Source organism: Lissotriton helveticus, chromosome 3_1 (assembly GCF_964261635.1).
Source record: "Lissotriton helveticus chromosome 3_1, aLisHel1.1, whole genome shotgun sequence".
In the NCBI taxonomy this organism is placed as follows: Eukaryota; Metazoa; Chordata; class Amphibia; order Caudata; family Salamandridae; genus Lissotriton; species Lissotriton helveticus.
Window position 1 is genome coordinate 947,887,652 of NC_136061.1, and position 14,350 is coordinate 947,902,001.

A 14,350-nucleotide genomic window follows, 5' to 3' on the forward strand; every position below is an offset into this window, starting at 1 on the left:
TCCTCCATGTCCTCCAGCAGTATCAAGTGACGAATCAGATTTAGCCTCCCCCTAGTTGAGATCAAAGTTGACACATGTCAATGACATCCATCATGAGCTGGCCACAGCATATCCCATACAGGATGACACAGGATGAACACAGACTGACTTGACAAATAAGTGACACAACAGGTCACATGGGTGTATGTTTTGCCACACAGAGGGCACAACACCCTATCTCCAGTACACAAGTCCCTCAAACACCACATAGGTCAATGTGAATGCACAAAGGTTCATTGCCACATTTCACATTAGCACGCCTGGGAGCATGGCATCCAGTCAATGTGGTACAAATCAACACCACTGTCTCATACTCATCTGCTGTACCAGTCACAGCTCAATGCATCATTCCAACTTGGCACACCTATACAACACAATGACCACAGTTGGTGGTGAACTGACAATTGTGTGTATGAGCAGAAAGATTAGTACAAGTGAGTAACTACATCATACAATGAGACAAGCCTTGCCGAGGTCATCACTGCCTCACAAAACATTTATATGTGTACACATTGTAGAGTCCACTACAACACTGTCCTGACTCATCAATCATCTAATGCATTTGTGACTTGTTAGGAACCACAGACTAATGTACATCACACAAACACAACCATGGCACATGTAGGCACCTGGGGAGTCAATGGAACATGCACCTTGTGTGCACAATGATGTGCCCTACACCATGTGGCTACAGTGCACTGTTGAAGTGTTCCCAATTGACATTGCCATTGTATGTGACCCAAATCGCGGTAGGTACCACCTGGCCCCGGCAGTGTGTCACCAGCACCCCCCCATACTCACACGTGCAGCAGTGATAGCCATTGGGACATGGGAAGATAGCAGTTGGCATGCTCCGCCACCCAAATCGCAGTAGCTACTGCCTGGCACCAGCGGTGTGTTACCAGCACCCCCCCATACACACAAGTGCGGTAGTGATAGCGATTGGGACTTGGGAAGATGGCGGTTGGCATGCTCTGCCACCCAAATCGTGGTGGCTACCGCCTGGCCCCGGCGGTGTGTCACCTGCACCCCCATACACACAAGTGCAGTAGTCATTGGCATGGAGACATGCCCAAATGGCGTTTGGCATGCTCCGCCACCCAAATCGCGGTAGCTACTACCTAGCCCTGGTGGTGTGTCACCAGCACCCCCATGCACACAAGTGCAGTAGTCATTGGCATGGAGACATGCCCAAATGGCGGTTGGCATGCTCCGCCACCCAAATCACGGTAGCTACTGCCTGGCCCCGGTGGTGTGTCACCTGCACTCCCCCATACACACAAGTGCGGTAGTGATAGCCATTGGGACATGGAAAGATGGCGGGTGGCATGCTCCGCCACCCATATTGCGGTAGCTACTGCCTGGGCGCTGCAGTGTGTCACCAGCACCCCCCATACATACAAGTGCGGTAGTCATTGGCATGGAGACATGCCCAAATGGTGGTTGGCATGCTCCGCCACCCAAATCCTGGTAGCCACCGCCTGGGCCCGGCGGTGTCTCACCGCCATGAAGCATGCACTAGAGGCAATGGGATTGATGTTTGCGGTGGCATGATGCAATTTTGAAAATCGCGGTAGGCGTGCTCCGCCACCCTGGAGGCAGTCATTGGATGGTTTTGAAAGATGCACCATCGCGGTAGCACACCCCTTGCCCCTGCGGTGCATCAAGTTCAAGTTAAAAAATTTGTATAGCGCACTACTCACCCAGAGGGTCTCAAGGCGCTTGAGGGAGGGGGATATGTTACTTATCGAATATCCAGGTTTTTAGTTGTTTTCTGAAGGAGAGGTGGTTCTGTGTAAGGCGGAGGTGGGTGGGGAGAGAATTCCAGGTTTTGGCCGCTAAGTAGGATTTTCCACCCATGGTGGATCTTTAGATGCGTGGAATCGCGGCGAGCGCTTGATTGGACGATCGTAGTTGGCGGGTGGGGGTGTAAAAGGTCAGGCGCGTGTTGAGGTATTCGGGTCCTAGGTCGTAAAGGGCTCTGTGTGCGTGAGTGAGGAGACGGAACGTTATTCTCTTGTTGACCGGGAGCCAGTGGAGGTCCCTCAGGTGTCCGGAGATGTGAGCTTGGCGGGGGATGTCTAGGATGAGTCGAGCGGAGGTGCTCTGAATGCGTTGGAGTTTTTTCTGTAGTTTGGCTGTGGTTCCGGCGTAGAGGGTGTTTCCGTAGTCCAGTCGGCTTGTGACTAGTGCATGGGTGACTGTCTTTCTTCTTTCGGTGGGGATCCAGCGGAAGATTTTTTTGAGCATACGTAGGGTGTTGAAGCATGATGATGAAACGGCGTTGACTTGTCTGGTCATCGAGAGGGAGGAGTCTAGAATGAAGGACAGGTTACGTGCGTGGTCCGTTGGTTTGGGTGCGTTTCCCAGGGCCGGTGGCCACCATGAGTCATCCCAAGCGGAGGGGGATGATCCTAAGATGAGGACTTCCGTTTTGTCCGAGTTCAGTTTTAAACGGCTGTTCTTCATCCACTCGGCCACTTCTTTCATCCCATCGTGTAGGTTGGTTTTGGCGGAGTTTGGGTCTTTGGTGAGGGAGAGGATCAGCTGGGTGTCGTCTGCGTAGGAGATTATGTTGAGGTTGTGTTGGCGCGCGATGGATGCGAGGGGGCTCATCTATACGTTGAAGAGGGTGGGACTGAGTGATGATCCTTGTGGAACGCCGCAGATGACTTCAGTGGCTTCCGAATTGAAAGGGGGGAGGCGGACTCTCTGGGTTCTTCCGGCGAGGAACGAGATGATCCAGTCCAATGCTTTTCCTTGTATTCCGACGTTGCTGAGGCGTTGTATAAGGGTGCTATGACAGACTGTGTCGAAGGCTGCGGAGAGGTCAAGTAGGATGAGGGCAGCTGTTTCTCCGTTGTCGAGTAGAGTTCGAATGTCGTCTGTTGCTGCGATGAGGGCGGTCTCGGTGCTGTGTTTGGCTCGGAAGCCGGACTGTGAAGGGTCGAGGGAGCCGTTGGATTCGAGGAAGGCGGCGAGCTGGCTGTTGATGGTTTTCTCAATGACTTTGGCCGGGAATGGGAGGAGCGAGATGAGGCGGTAGTTCTTAAGTTCGTGGGGTCTGCTGTAGGTTTCTTCAGGAGGGCACTGAGTTTGGCATGTTTCCAGCTTTCCGGGAAGGTGGCGGAGTTGAGGGAGCAGTTGATGACATCGCGGAGATGGGGTGCGATAATGGAGTCTGCTTTGTTGAAAATGTGGTGGGGACATGGGTCGGTTGGCGATCCTGAGTGGATGGAGTTCATCAAGCGGATGGTGTCTTCAGTGGTGATTGGGATCCAGGCGCAAAGGTTGTTGGTTGGGGGTTTTTGTTCGGAGGTGGGTGGGGTGGGCTGGTCGCCGAAGCTGTTATGTATGTCAGCGATTTTGTTGTGGAAGAACGAGGCTAGAGAGTCGCAGAGGTCTTGAGAGGGAGTGATGTCGTTGGTGCCGGCGGTGGGGTTGGTAAACTCTCTGACGATGTTGAATAGTTCTTTGCTTTTGTGGGCGTTGTTGTCGAGTCGATCCTTGAATGCTGTTTTCTTGGTGGATCTGATCAGTTGGTGGTGTTTGCGGGTGGCGTTCTTGAGGGTGGTCACGTTGTCTGTGGTTGCGTTTTTTCGCCATGTTTTCTCGAGGGTGCGACAGATCTTCTTGGATTTCTTAAGGTCATCATTGAACCAGGGGTCTTTTTTACTACCTTGTTTGATTTGATGGTTTTTTAAGGGAGCTAATTCAACAGCGCTGTGGGTCATCCATTGTGTGAGGTTGATGGCTGCTTGATTTGGGTCCAGTGATTTGGCAGGAGGGTTTAGGTGAAGCGATGTGAAGAGCTGGTCGATGGTAATTTTGTTCCAGTTTCTGCGGGGAATTGGTTGTGGGTGGTTGTGGGTCGTGGTCTTTTTGTAGTTGAAGTGAACGCAGCTGTGGTCCATCCAATGGAGTCCTGTGGCGTGGTTGAAGGAGATGTGTTTGCTGGAGGTGAAGATTGGGTCGAGCGTGTGCCCGGCATAGTGGGTGGGTGTGACAACAAGTTGTTTGAGTCCGAGATTGGCGAGGTTGTCCAGAAGGGTGGTGGTGTTGCTGTCGTTGTTCTTTTCCAGGTGGAAGTTGAGGTCTCCCAGTAGAATGTATTCCTCGGAGGGAAGGGCGTGTGGGCTGATGAAGTCAGTGATGTCTTCGCTGAATTGTGTGCGGGGTCCTGGTGGCCTGTAGATGAGGGTGCCTCTGAGTGTGGTCTTGGGGTCCATGTGAATCTGGAAGTGAAGGTGTTCGGCAGCTGCGAGGGTGTCGTCGGAACTGGTCGTGATTCGGATGGTGTTCTTATGGACGATGGCGATGCCTCCACCTGTTTGGTTGATGCGGTCCTTTCGGATGATCTTGTAGCCGTCCGGGATGGCTATGGCGATGTCGGGCGCTGATGAGGCGTTCATCCAGGTTTCTGTAAGAAATGCGACGTCGGGTGATGTGGTGTCTAGTAGGTTCCATAGTTCAGTTGCGTGTTTGTGAACTGAGCGGGTATTGAGCAGGATACACTTCAGGTGGTTAGTTACGGAGCTCTGTTTGGAGTTTGTGGATTTGGTGTGGGTTCTGATGCAGTCGTACTTGCAGGAGTGGCAGGTGAAGGGTCCATGGGAGTGTCCTGGGGCGGCTTGGTAGCAGTCTGGGAGACGGCCGGGGTTGAGTGCTGAGAGGGTTGCGGCGTCGTACGTAATGCGGGAGGAGTGTATTTTGCGGGGGCCAGGGGGTTTGGCACTGGGCACGGTCCAGGCGCGGACGGGCGTAGACGGGCTTACCTTTGGCGCACCTTCGGCGCGCATGGGGCGCGTCCGCTGCGCGTAGGCTGTTCTGACATAAGTGGATAGTGGGGGGGGGGGTGGAGCGAGGGAGGAGCAGCTGGGAGGCGGGAGCGGGGTGGAGAGCCGGGCTGGGAGGCACAACAAACAAACAACAAAATGGCAGAAAGCCAAAAGCGAAACAGGATTGGGGCACAACCTTAATAAACGCTATGAAATAGGCAGTGGCACCGGCACAATCAGGCACCAATAGTATAAGCAGGCAAAACGAGCAATACACAATGGAATAATAAGTAAAGAACAGTCTAGCAGTATAGCGCTACGATATCAGTATAATCAGGCACAAATAATTATTGTAAGCAGTGCGAGCAATGCGCAATAGCTCTAAATGGCAATGAGCAGTCTGGCAGTATAGCGCTACGATACCAAATTATTCAGCAGGGAGCAGCGTGGGGAGCAACCGCTTCTGAGGAACTCACCGCAATAGAGCATGCCCTAGAGCCAATGGGATCGATGTTTACTGTGGCATGATGCAATTTTGAAAATCGCTGTAGGTGTGCTCCACCACCGTGGAGGCGGTCATTGGATGCTTTTGAAAGATGCACCATCACGGTAGCGCACCCCGTGCCCCTGCGTTGTATCACCGCCATGGAGCATGCCCTAGAGCCAATGGGATCGACGTTTGCGGTGGCATGATGCAATTTTGAAAATCGCGGTAGGTGTACTCTGCCACCGCGGAGGCAGACCTGGACAACCAATTGTTGCAGCTTGGCACCTTTGGAACGGCCCCTGGGGGCTATATATGTGTGGGAGTGAGCCTCACACTTCCACTGCTCACAGAGCCTGCTGCCTGAGACCCCTCACCAGCTGCTGCCTCCAGGGACTGCTGCCTGAGACCCCTCATCTGCGGCTGCTTCCATGGACTGCTGCCTGACACCCCTCATCTGCTGCTGCCTGAGACCCCTCATGTGCTGCTGCCTCCAGGGACTCCTGCCTGACAGCCCTCATCTGCTGCTGCCTCCAGGGACTGCTGCCTGACAACCCTCACCACCCAATTCCACCACAGGTGTTCCATGTCCACAGGGATGGCAAGGACAGAGAAGATCCGTGCCAGTCCATTCACAAGTGAGGAGCTGGAGGTCCTGGTGGACGAGGTGCTCGCACAGTATCCAAGGCTGTATGGTGCCCCGAATGTCGTGGTAAGTAATCACAAACGGAGTTGTAGGGTAGGAGGGGCACACATGTCGTTGGACTGCTGCAGTATCTGCCTGAGGGTGTGGGGTTGTGTCATGCACTGACAAACATGCTGTCTCCAGTAGGAAGGAGTGTGTATCCCAATGTCACAGGTTTCCCTGCCTGCAGTGATAGGTCTGAGGGAAGTGTGTTGCATTGTCAGCCATACAGTGACCCAGTTTGTTGGCCATGCAGGTTCCAGGGCAGTAATTGCTTGGCTGAATGGCTATGTGTGCCCCTGTTGTCCAAATCTGTGTAAGCCCAGATGCTCTGCACAGTGCCCACCCACAAAGACGAGATCACATCACGGCACTTACTGTGCACTTACTCCTCTTTTCTCACAGTGAAATCAAACTATGCGCCACATCTACCCTCTATAATTGTACACGCCCACACTTGTGTAGATCTATATTTTGTGGGAGAGTCTGTGTCCCCCAATGCCATGCACATGACATACTGTAATATTTAACGGGCATGCACATTGAGTGGTGCACAGTCTTGCACACAGTGAGTCAACCCACAGACACAGGTCGATATGTGATGTATGTTGTGGCCAGACATCCATTGGACTGGAGATGTGTGCAAGGCAAATAGGGGGTTCGGTGCTGTCATCCTGCATGTGTGTGAGATGTGCAGGGACTCAGTACTCCATCATAAATTCATTCAATCACATCAGCTTAGCCCATGCAGAGTGTCCATGTGAGATGTACCCCAAGGTAGGATGGACAGAGTTTAGATATGGTAATGAGTCTGTGTCTTGCTACTGTACTGATAGATGTTGGTACATGACACTGTGTCACTGATCATTTCCCCCTCTTGTCTCCCATGCCTGCAGCTCAAGGTACACCAACGTAAGGCCGTGTGGAGGGCCATTGCAGCAAAGGTGCGAGCTCAGGGGGTATCTAACTGACGGCGCACCCACTGCCACAAGAGCTGGGACGACATCAGCCGGCTTGCAAAGAACGTGGCAGAGATGACCTTGGGGCTGTTTCCTCGCTCTGGGCGGTTGGCACGGCGCAGCATGACACCACTGATGGGCCGCATCTTGGCAGTGACTCATCCTGAGCTGGATGCACGTTTGAAGGAGCATTAGCAGCAAGGCAAGGGTGAGTAGCACCATGGACTCTAAAACCCCCCGTCAGGAAAGTGAAAACTGCCCCTTGGTTCTCTAATGAACTTAAAGAAGCCAAAGCCAAATGTAAAAAGGCAGAGCGGAGTTGGCGGAAAAATTATAATCCAGTGGAGACGCTGAACTACAAGAAAGAATTAAAAATGTATCATAAATTGTTAGAACAGCTAAAGGCGCTCACTTTAAAGGACGTATTGAATCTGCTAAAAATCCTACTAAAGAACTCTTTGTGATCTACAAAGAGCTTATGACCCCATCCAGACTTGAGGCCCAAGACACCTACACCAATAAATTATGCGATGATATCGCTGACTTTTTCATAAAAAAAGTAGATTTAATACATGCCACCTTTACAGATAATACACCTACTAATGAGGTGGTAGTGAGAAGTGCCTCTGCCACCAAGACCCATTTGACTCAATTTTTTGTCCCAGAGAGAGCTGACCTGCTCACTATCATTAACAGCATTCAGTCCGGCTCCCCTCTGGATGTGATTGCCCCTAATCGCTGTAAGGAAGTCATGGACTGTTTGATTGAGCAGATTGAACACCTGATCGCCTTGTCCTTTCAGGAACGTCAATTGCCTGACGCATGGAAGATGGCACAAGTAATACCCCTGAAAAAAAAGCGAATATACACATTTCCCAGCTACAAAATCTCCGCCCTATCTCCCTTCTCCCCTTCTGTGGGAAAGTTGTGGAGAAGATAGTAAATAGCCAACTTATGAAATTTGTTGAGGAAAACTCTCTTCTCCACTCCACTCAGTCAGGGTTCAGAGCAAGCCACTCTACCGAGTCGGCGGTTCTCTTCTCCACAGAACGTTTGAGACAACTTGCAGATGGGGGACAGACAGCAGCGTTGGTTCTGTTAGATTTTAGTGCAGCATTTGACACCATGCTGCACTCAACGCTGCTGTCTCGCCTCTCTGATCTGGGAGTGGTAGGACCAGCCCTGGAGTGGATAGGATCCTTTCTTGAAAACAGGAGTTTTCAGGTGCACTGCCCTCCTCACAAATCGTCTCTTCGCAAACTGAGAAATGGGGTTCCACAGGGCTCAAGTCTGAGCCCTACGCTATTTAATCTATATATGGAACCCCTAGCCCGATGGGTGGAAACTTTTGGTGTGGATATCGTAACATACGCTGACGATACCCAACTAATAATCAACCTCTCCAACAATCAGGCTGAGGATGCCATCAATTTTTCCAATTGTATGCGATCGGTAGCAGATTGGATGAATAACAATTGCCTCCGCCTCAATAGCGACAAAACTGAGCTATTGATGGCAGGCAAGCCTTCCTCTGCCTGGCCGCAGGCCTGGTGGCCTGCAGAACTTGGAGTAGTTCCCCGCCCAGCACTTTCTATCAAGAACCTAGGAATATGGCTGGATGCGGGACTTTCCTTCAAACAACAGGTCGGCAAAATTACGGGCAAATGTTTTGGAATACTAAAAACACTCCATAAAGTTCTCGATCTGCTTCCCATCAGCGCTAGGAAGACTCTTGTTCATGCCCTGGTGACTCCACATCTGGACTACGGCAACGCCCTCCTTTTAGGACTGAGCAGGAAAGGCTTACACCAATTACAATGCGTCCAAAACGCTGCCACCCGCATGGTACTTAATCTCCCGCGCAGGGCATCCGGCAAAACAGCACTGCAAAAACTTCATTGGCTCGCCATTGAGGAGCGCATTAAGTTTAAAGCTCTCTGCTTCGCTCACCGCATTGCCCAGGGTAAAGGGCCAAGGTACCTGCCTAACCTTTTGACCATACATCGCCCTACCCGGGACCTTAGATCTGCTGGAGCAATGCTGTTTCAAATCCCTCGTGTACGCAGGAGCAGGATGGGAGGCAGCTCCTTCCGCTTTCTTGCGAGCAAGCACTGGAATAATCTCCCCCTTGACCTGCGCATGGAGCCCTCAGAAACATTATTTAGATCAAAACTAAAAACTTATCTCTTTCCAAGGGAATAACTGATTCTGTAGCACGAGGTTAGACTATTCCCGGTCCTCGGCCTCTTCAGGGAGCTGTAGCTTTTCCTAGAGCGGGGACACACTGTTTTTAGTGTAACCAAGCGCTCTACAAGTGGTTTTATTATTATTATTATTGAGTATTTGGGGAGGGTGACTCTGGCTGGGAGCGGATGCATGTGTACAGGGCCTGTGCCAGCGGTGGCCTATGTGATGTTTGTGGAGTGGTGCAGTGCAGTGTTGTGTAAGTGGCTACTGTGTTGGGTGCCAGTGTCATGCATTTGCACAAACTGTACTCACAAAGGTGATCCTCCCTGCTGTGAAGTCCCATTGCCATATGTGTGGGGCTCTTCATGGTCATTCAGCATTGGGGCAGTCTGGGTAATCGATTTGGGAGTGTACAGCAGTGTTCCCAATCTGAGTGTGACTACATCTATGTGTACATTGCATGCTCCATGAATGTTGAGTCCAAGACATCTGACAACAATGTGCACTAGTCTTGGGGCCCCCGAGTACAACATGGTGTTTAGCACGGGCTATTTGCCATTGTGGACTGTCATGTCATAATAGGTGTCTGTGTTGTCCCCTCCTGTTCCCTCAAGGTCAGTCAGTGGCAACAAGTGGTGTGCACACATCATGTCTGTAGGTGTGGGCAGAGCAAGTTGTGTGTCTGGTAGACTTCAGCCACGGGCAGGGTGTTGTGCTGTATGGCCTTAACATGGCTCAGTCATGACAGGTGATCAGGGTTACATGTCCTGTTGTAGTCTATGTGGAGAGTTGCTGCAATGTGATTGCAGAGTGTGGTGTGCAACAGGCATATTTGGGCATCTTTTGTACTGCATTGATTTCATTGCTTTGTCTTGTTGATGCCACTAACCTGACCCTGCATCTGTCACTCATGCAGATTCACCAGTGGCCACGGAGGGATGGAGCTGGACACCAGTGGGGTGAGACTAGCACTACAGCTGCAGAGGAGCCCAGTGACACAGAGCTCACCAGCGCATCAGAGGGGGACTGGAGTATGCTGGAGGAATCCATGCCTGAGACCCAAAGTACCACATCATCTGTTGCCAGCGGGGATGCATCCATGTTGGCGGGCACAGGGAATAGAGACTCTGCATTTTCTTCTACCACATAGTGGCCAGTGCCCACCCTCCCATCCACTTCCTCTGGTGCTGCCCGTGTCCGTAAGAGGGGACAAGTTACATTCACACCTGGCACCGCTGCCCCGGCACCTGTCCCCCTGCTGCCCTCAGTGCTGAGTCTGTTGAGCTACTGTGCCAGCTTTGTGCGGGACAGACAGCCCTCCTCAATGCCTTCAGTGACCATGACAAAAAAATAGCCCAGGTGGTTGCCTACATGGAGGGCATACAATCCGATGTGGGTGGGCTGCACCGTACTGTCCAGGCTTTGTCGTCCACAGTGACGTCTGCCCTTCAACATGCACATACTCCCATTCCTGCTCCAGGGCCTTTGTCCACCCCCCAGTTAGTGGCCACATCTGATGATAGTGACCATGGTTCACATGCCTCACAGTCACAATACAGCACAAGGAGCACCCAGCAGAAAAAACCCAAGCGCTCCCACCCGCAGACACCATCCCCACCGAAGAGCAAAGCCAGCCCAGTATGCAAAGACAAGAGCCCCTCAGGGAAAAGCAAGGCCCACAAAGCAAAGAAGCAGACCTCAGGCTCACATGCCTCAGAGGCATCCCCAGCTAAGGACTCTCCTATCCCTAAAACTTCATGCAAAGCAAGGCATGCAGTTTCAGTGCCCACTGAGGAGGTGTTGTATGGCAAGGGTACACCTAGGAAGGGCTCAGGGCCACATTCCCCCACCACATCAACTTCCATTCCAAGCCCAGTGCAGCAGGTGAATGAGGGCACTGTAGAGGGTACACCTAGCAAACAGGGGAAGGAGGGCCCCGGAGGGGGTACACCTGGCAAACAGGGGAAGGAGGGCACTGTAGGGGGTACACCTAGCAAACAGGAGAAGGAGGGCACTGTAGGGGGTAGACCCGGCAAACAGGAGAAGGAGGGCCAGAGGCATAGCCAGATGAAATGTTCCGCAGGATCCAGCACATCACCAGAGGGAGTGGCAGTGTCTGCACCGGATGTGGCTCTGTTGGTGTGTGTGCATGTTGTGTCTACACCAGTTCCCCTTGACCCCATTACAGGGAAGGCATTTAGCATTCCCAAGAAGTGGAAAGGCACCCCTAAAACCTCTCCCACCCACACTGTGTCTCAGGTCTGCATGACTCCACTGCCATGTGCCACTACACCACCTGGTCCAAGCAGCCCTCCTACTTGCCAAGCCACTGATAGCCCTACCTCACCTGGTCCACTCTCTCCCCAGGCAGGTGCTCCTGATGTACCCGACACACAGCCAGCACCCAGTCCGCCAAGTGTGAGTGCTAGTCTGCCTCACACACCCTTCTCTCTCACAGGAAGGCCTGTTCTGGCCATTGTTACCCCCCTGACTGTGTTGCTGCCCATGGAAAGTTACAGCTGCACAAACTCCCTGTGCAGATTCTCATGTCATCACTCTGCACTTTGCCATGCCCACTGCCCTTTGTGTTCTGCCCTTGCTTGTGCATACTCTCATGTCCTCGCTCTGCACTTTGCCATGCCCGCTGGCCTTTGTGTTCTGCCCTTGCCTGTGCAGATTCTCATGTCCTCGCTCTGCACTGTGCCATGTCCACTGGCCCTCGTGTTCTTCCCTTGCCTGTGCAGATGCTCATGTCCTCACTCTGCACTTTGCCATGCCCACTGCCGTTAGTGTTCTGCCCTTGCCTGTGCAGATTCTCATGTCCTCGGTCCTCACCTTGCCATGCCCACTGGCCTTTGTGTTCTGCCCTTGCCTGTGCAGATTCTCATGTCCTCGCTCTGTACTTTGCCATGCCCACTGGCCCTGTTGCTCTGCTGTGTTGGCCTCCTCCCTGTACAGCCTCTCATGTACTTACGGTGAACATTGCCCTGGACACTGGCCCTGTTGTTCTGCTGTGTTGGCCTATTCCCTGTGCAGCCTCTCATATAAATGCTGTGAACATTGCCCTGGACACTGGCCCTGTTGCTCTGCTGTGTTGGACTCCTCCCTGTGAAGCCTCTCATGTACTTGCTGTGAACATTGTCCTGGACACTGGCCCTGTTGCTCTGCTGTGTTGGACTCCTCCCTGTGCAGCCACTCATGTACTTGCTGTGGACATTGCCCTGGACACTGGCCCTGTTGCTCTGCTGTGTTGGCCTATTACCTGTACAGCCTCGCATGTTCTTGCTGTGAACATTGTCCTAGACACTGGCCCTGTTGCTCTGCTGTGTTGGCCTATTTCCTGTGCAGCCTCTCATGTACTTGCTGTGGACATTGCCCTGGACACTGGCCCTGTTGCTCTGCTGTGTTGGCCTATTCCCTGTGCAGCCTCTCATGTACTTGCTGTGCACCCTGCACTGGCCACTGGCCCTGTTGCTCTGCTGTGTTGGCCTATTCCCTGTGCAGCCTCTCATTTACTTGCTGTGCACCCTGTACTGGCCACTGCCCTTCAAGTTTTCCCTTGCCTGGGCAGATTATTATGTAAATGCTGTGCATTTAGTGCCTTGCTCTTCTCTGCTGTTGATGCCTATCTATGTAACATGTGAATAAAGACAGTTACTCCTGTTGTCTGTTTTGTCAGTGTCCTTACTGAATAACGTTCTTTTTGTGTGTGCATGTGTTTGGCTGTGCCCCATGGTCTATGTGGCACTTCAACATTGCCAAGGCCTTTGCTTGCCTACTCTTTTTTCACAGGGATGACAGGGATTTGAGTTATTCCTGACACTGATACTTGTGGCATCTGTGGTGTCAGTTTAACCTGTGTTGCAGTTCTAATTTTCCATGTTTTCAATGGTTGGCTACATTGTTCCACCATTGTGTGCTGGCCAGGGCTAGGTTAGAATAGATTCCACCATTGTGTCCCAGATCTGTGCATCTGTTGTGGTTGTGTTGGATGTATGTGTGTTGGCTCTGTTGTTGCTTCACTTCCAGGATGTGCTGTTGTGTCACTCATGTCTGTGTGTGAGTGGTATGCTTGGTGTGCACAGCACTGCTTGTTGTGCGTTCAGTGCTGTGTATGTGTGGCCTTGACATTGCCTGATGTGCATCCCCTGATGTCCTGCAGTGTTTGTTCAGTTTGTTTGGCCTGTGCATCTGTAGTTGTGTTGATTTGGCTGTGTTATTCTGTGATGGTGCACTTCGTGTGTGATTCTTGGTATGTTGTGTGTGCTTTGTACCTGAATGGTGAGGTTGTGCACTCCTGTTGTCTCTGTGCTCCCATTGCCTTGCCACAGTTTTGATGACAGGGTATGTCTGTTTGTGTTGTGGTTCTGTGTGTGTTTCATTTGGGTTATGTGTTTGTGTGATGTTTTTATGCAGACATTTGCAGTGGCACCCCTGTGTGTGATGTTTGTGGCTACGCCCAGGGTGTGTGTTTGTATTTGTGTGTATGGACTGGCAAGTATTGGCAGCCTTCAGTGTGTGAGGCACTGGTGTTGTGTGCTGCTGTTGAGAGGGGGCATGTGAGTACATTGCTCATGGTGTTTGTCAGTTATTGAGTATGTATATGGGCCCTTTGTGTTGTGCTGCTGGTGTACTCCTGTGAGGTGGTTGCATGCAAGTGCGGCTGTTCCCGGTTTGACTTCCAGGCCTTCCTTTGTTCCTGCGGTCCCTGTGGTTTGGCTTCACTGACTGTACCAGCCATGTGTGGTTTGATGGTCTGAGGGGGGTGTTGTGTGTTCCTTGTCTTGCATGTGATGTAGACATGCTTGTTGTGTGTCTCCATGGCCTTCCATCTATGTACATCCCACTTTGGCTAGCCGATTTACTGTGCTCATTTGCTGTTGCCATTTTTGGTCTCTGTGTGTCACTGTGTGGTATGTATGTCTGACTGTGCAGGCTGTGTGTCCATGTGTATGTTTGTTCCTTGTGGGTGTTCATTTGGTGCTTGTACTCATGTATTTTTCCATGTGTTTGGTGGTGTTGTGGTGTGTGGGTCCCCCTGGCACTGTGTTGTGTGTTCCTGTGCAGCCACTCCTGCAGTGTCTGTCTCCCTGGTTGTTTGTTGTGTGGTGCAGGGTGTGGATTCAGGTGGCTTGTTGTTATGTACAGGATGGGCACTTGGCCTATGCCTTCATGGGGTGTGCTGATGTGTGTTGGGAGGAGGTGTGTCCTTCAGGTC

At 51.9% G+C, this 14,350-nt stretch overlaps 1 protein-coding gene across 1 annotated transcript in view; it reads left to right on the forward strand.

The window, feature by feature from the left end:
* The first annotated feature begins 721 nt into the window (after nt 1–721).
* Nucleotides 722–14,350, forward strand: part of LOC144824186 (putative methyltransferase DDB_G0268948) — an 876,195-nt gene continuing 862,566 nt past the window's right edge. Inside the window, exon 1 of the mRNA XM_078683342.1 lies at nt 722–788. Within this exon, the coding sequence (XP_078539468.1) occupies nt 722–788 (67 nt within the window). The remainder of the gene's footprint in view (nt 789–14,350) is intronic.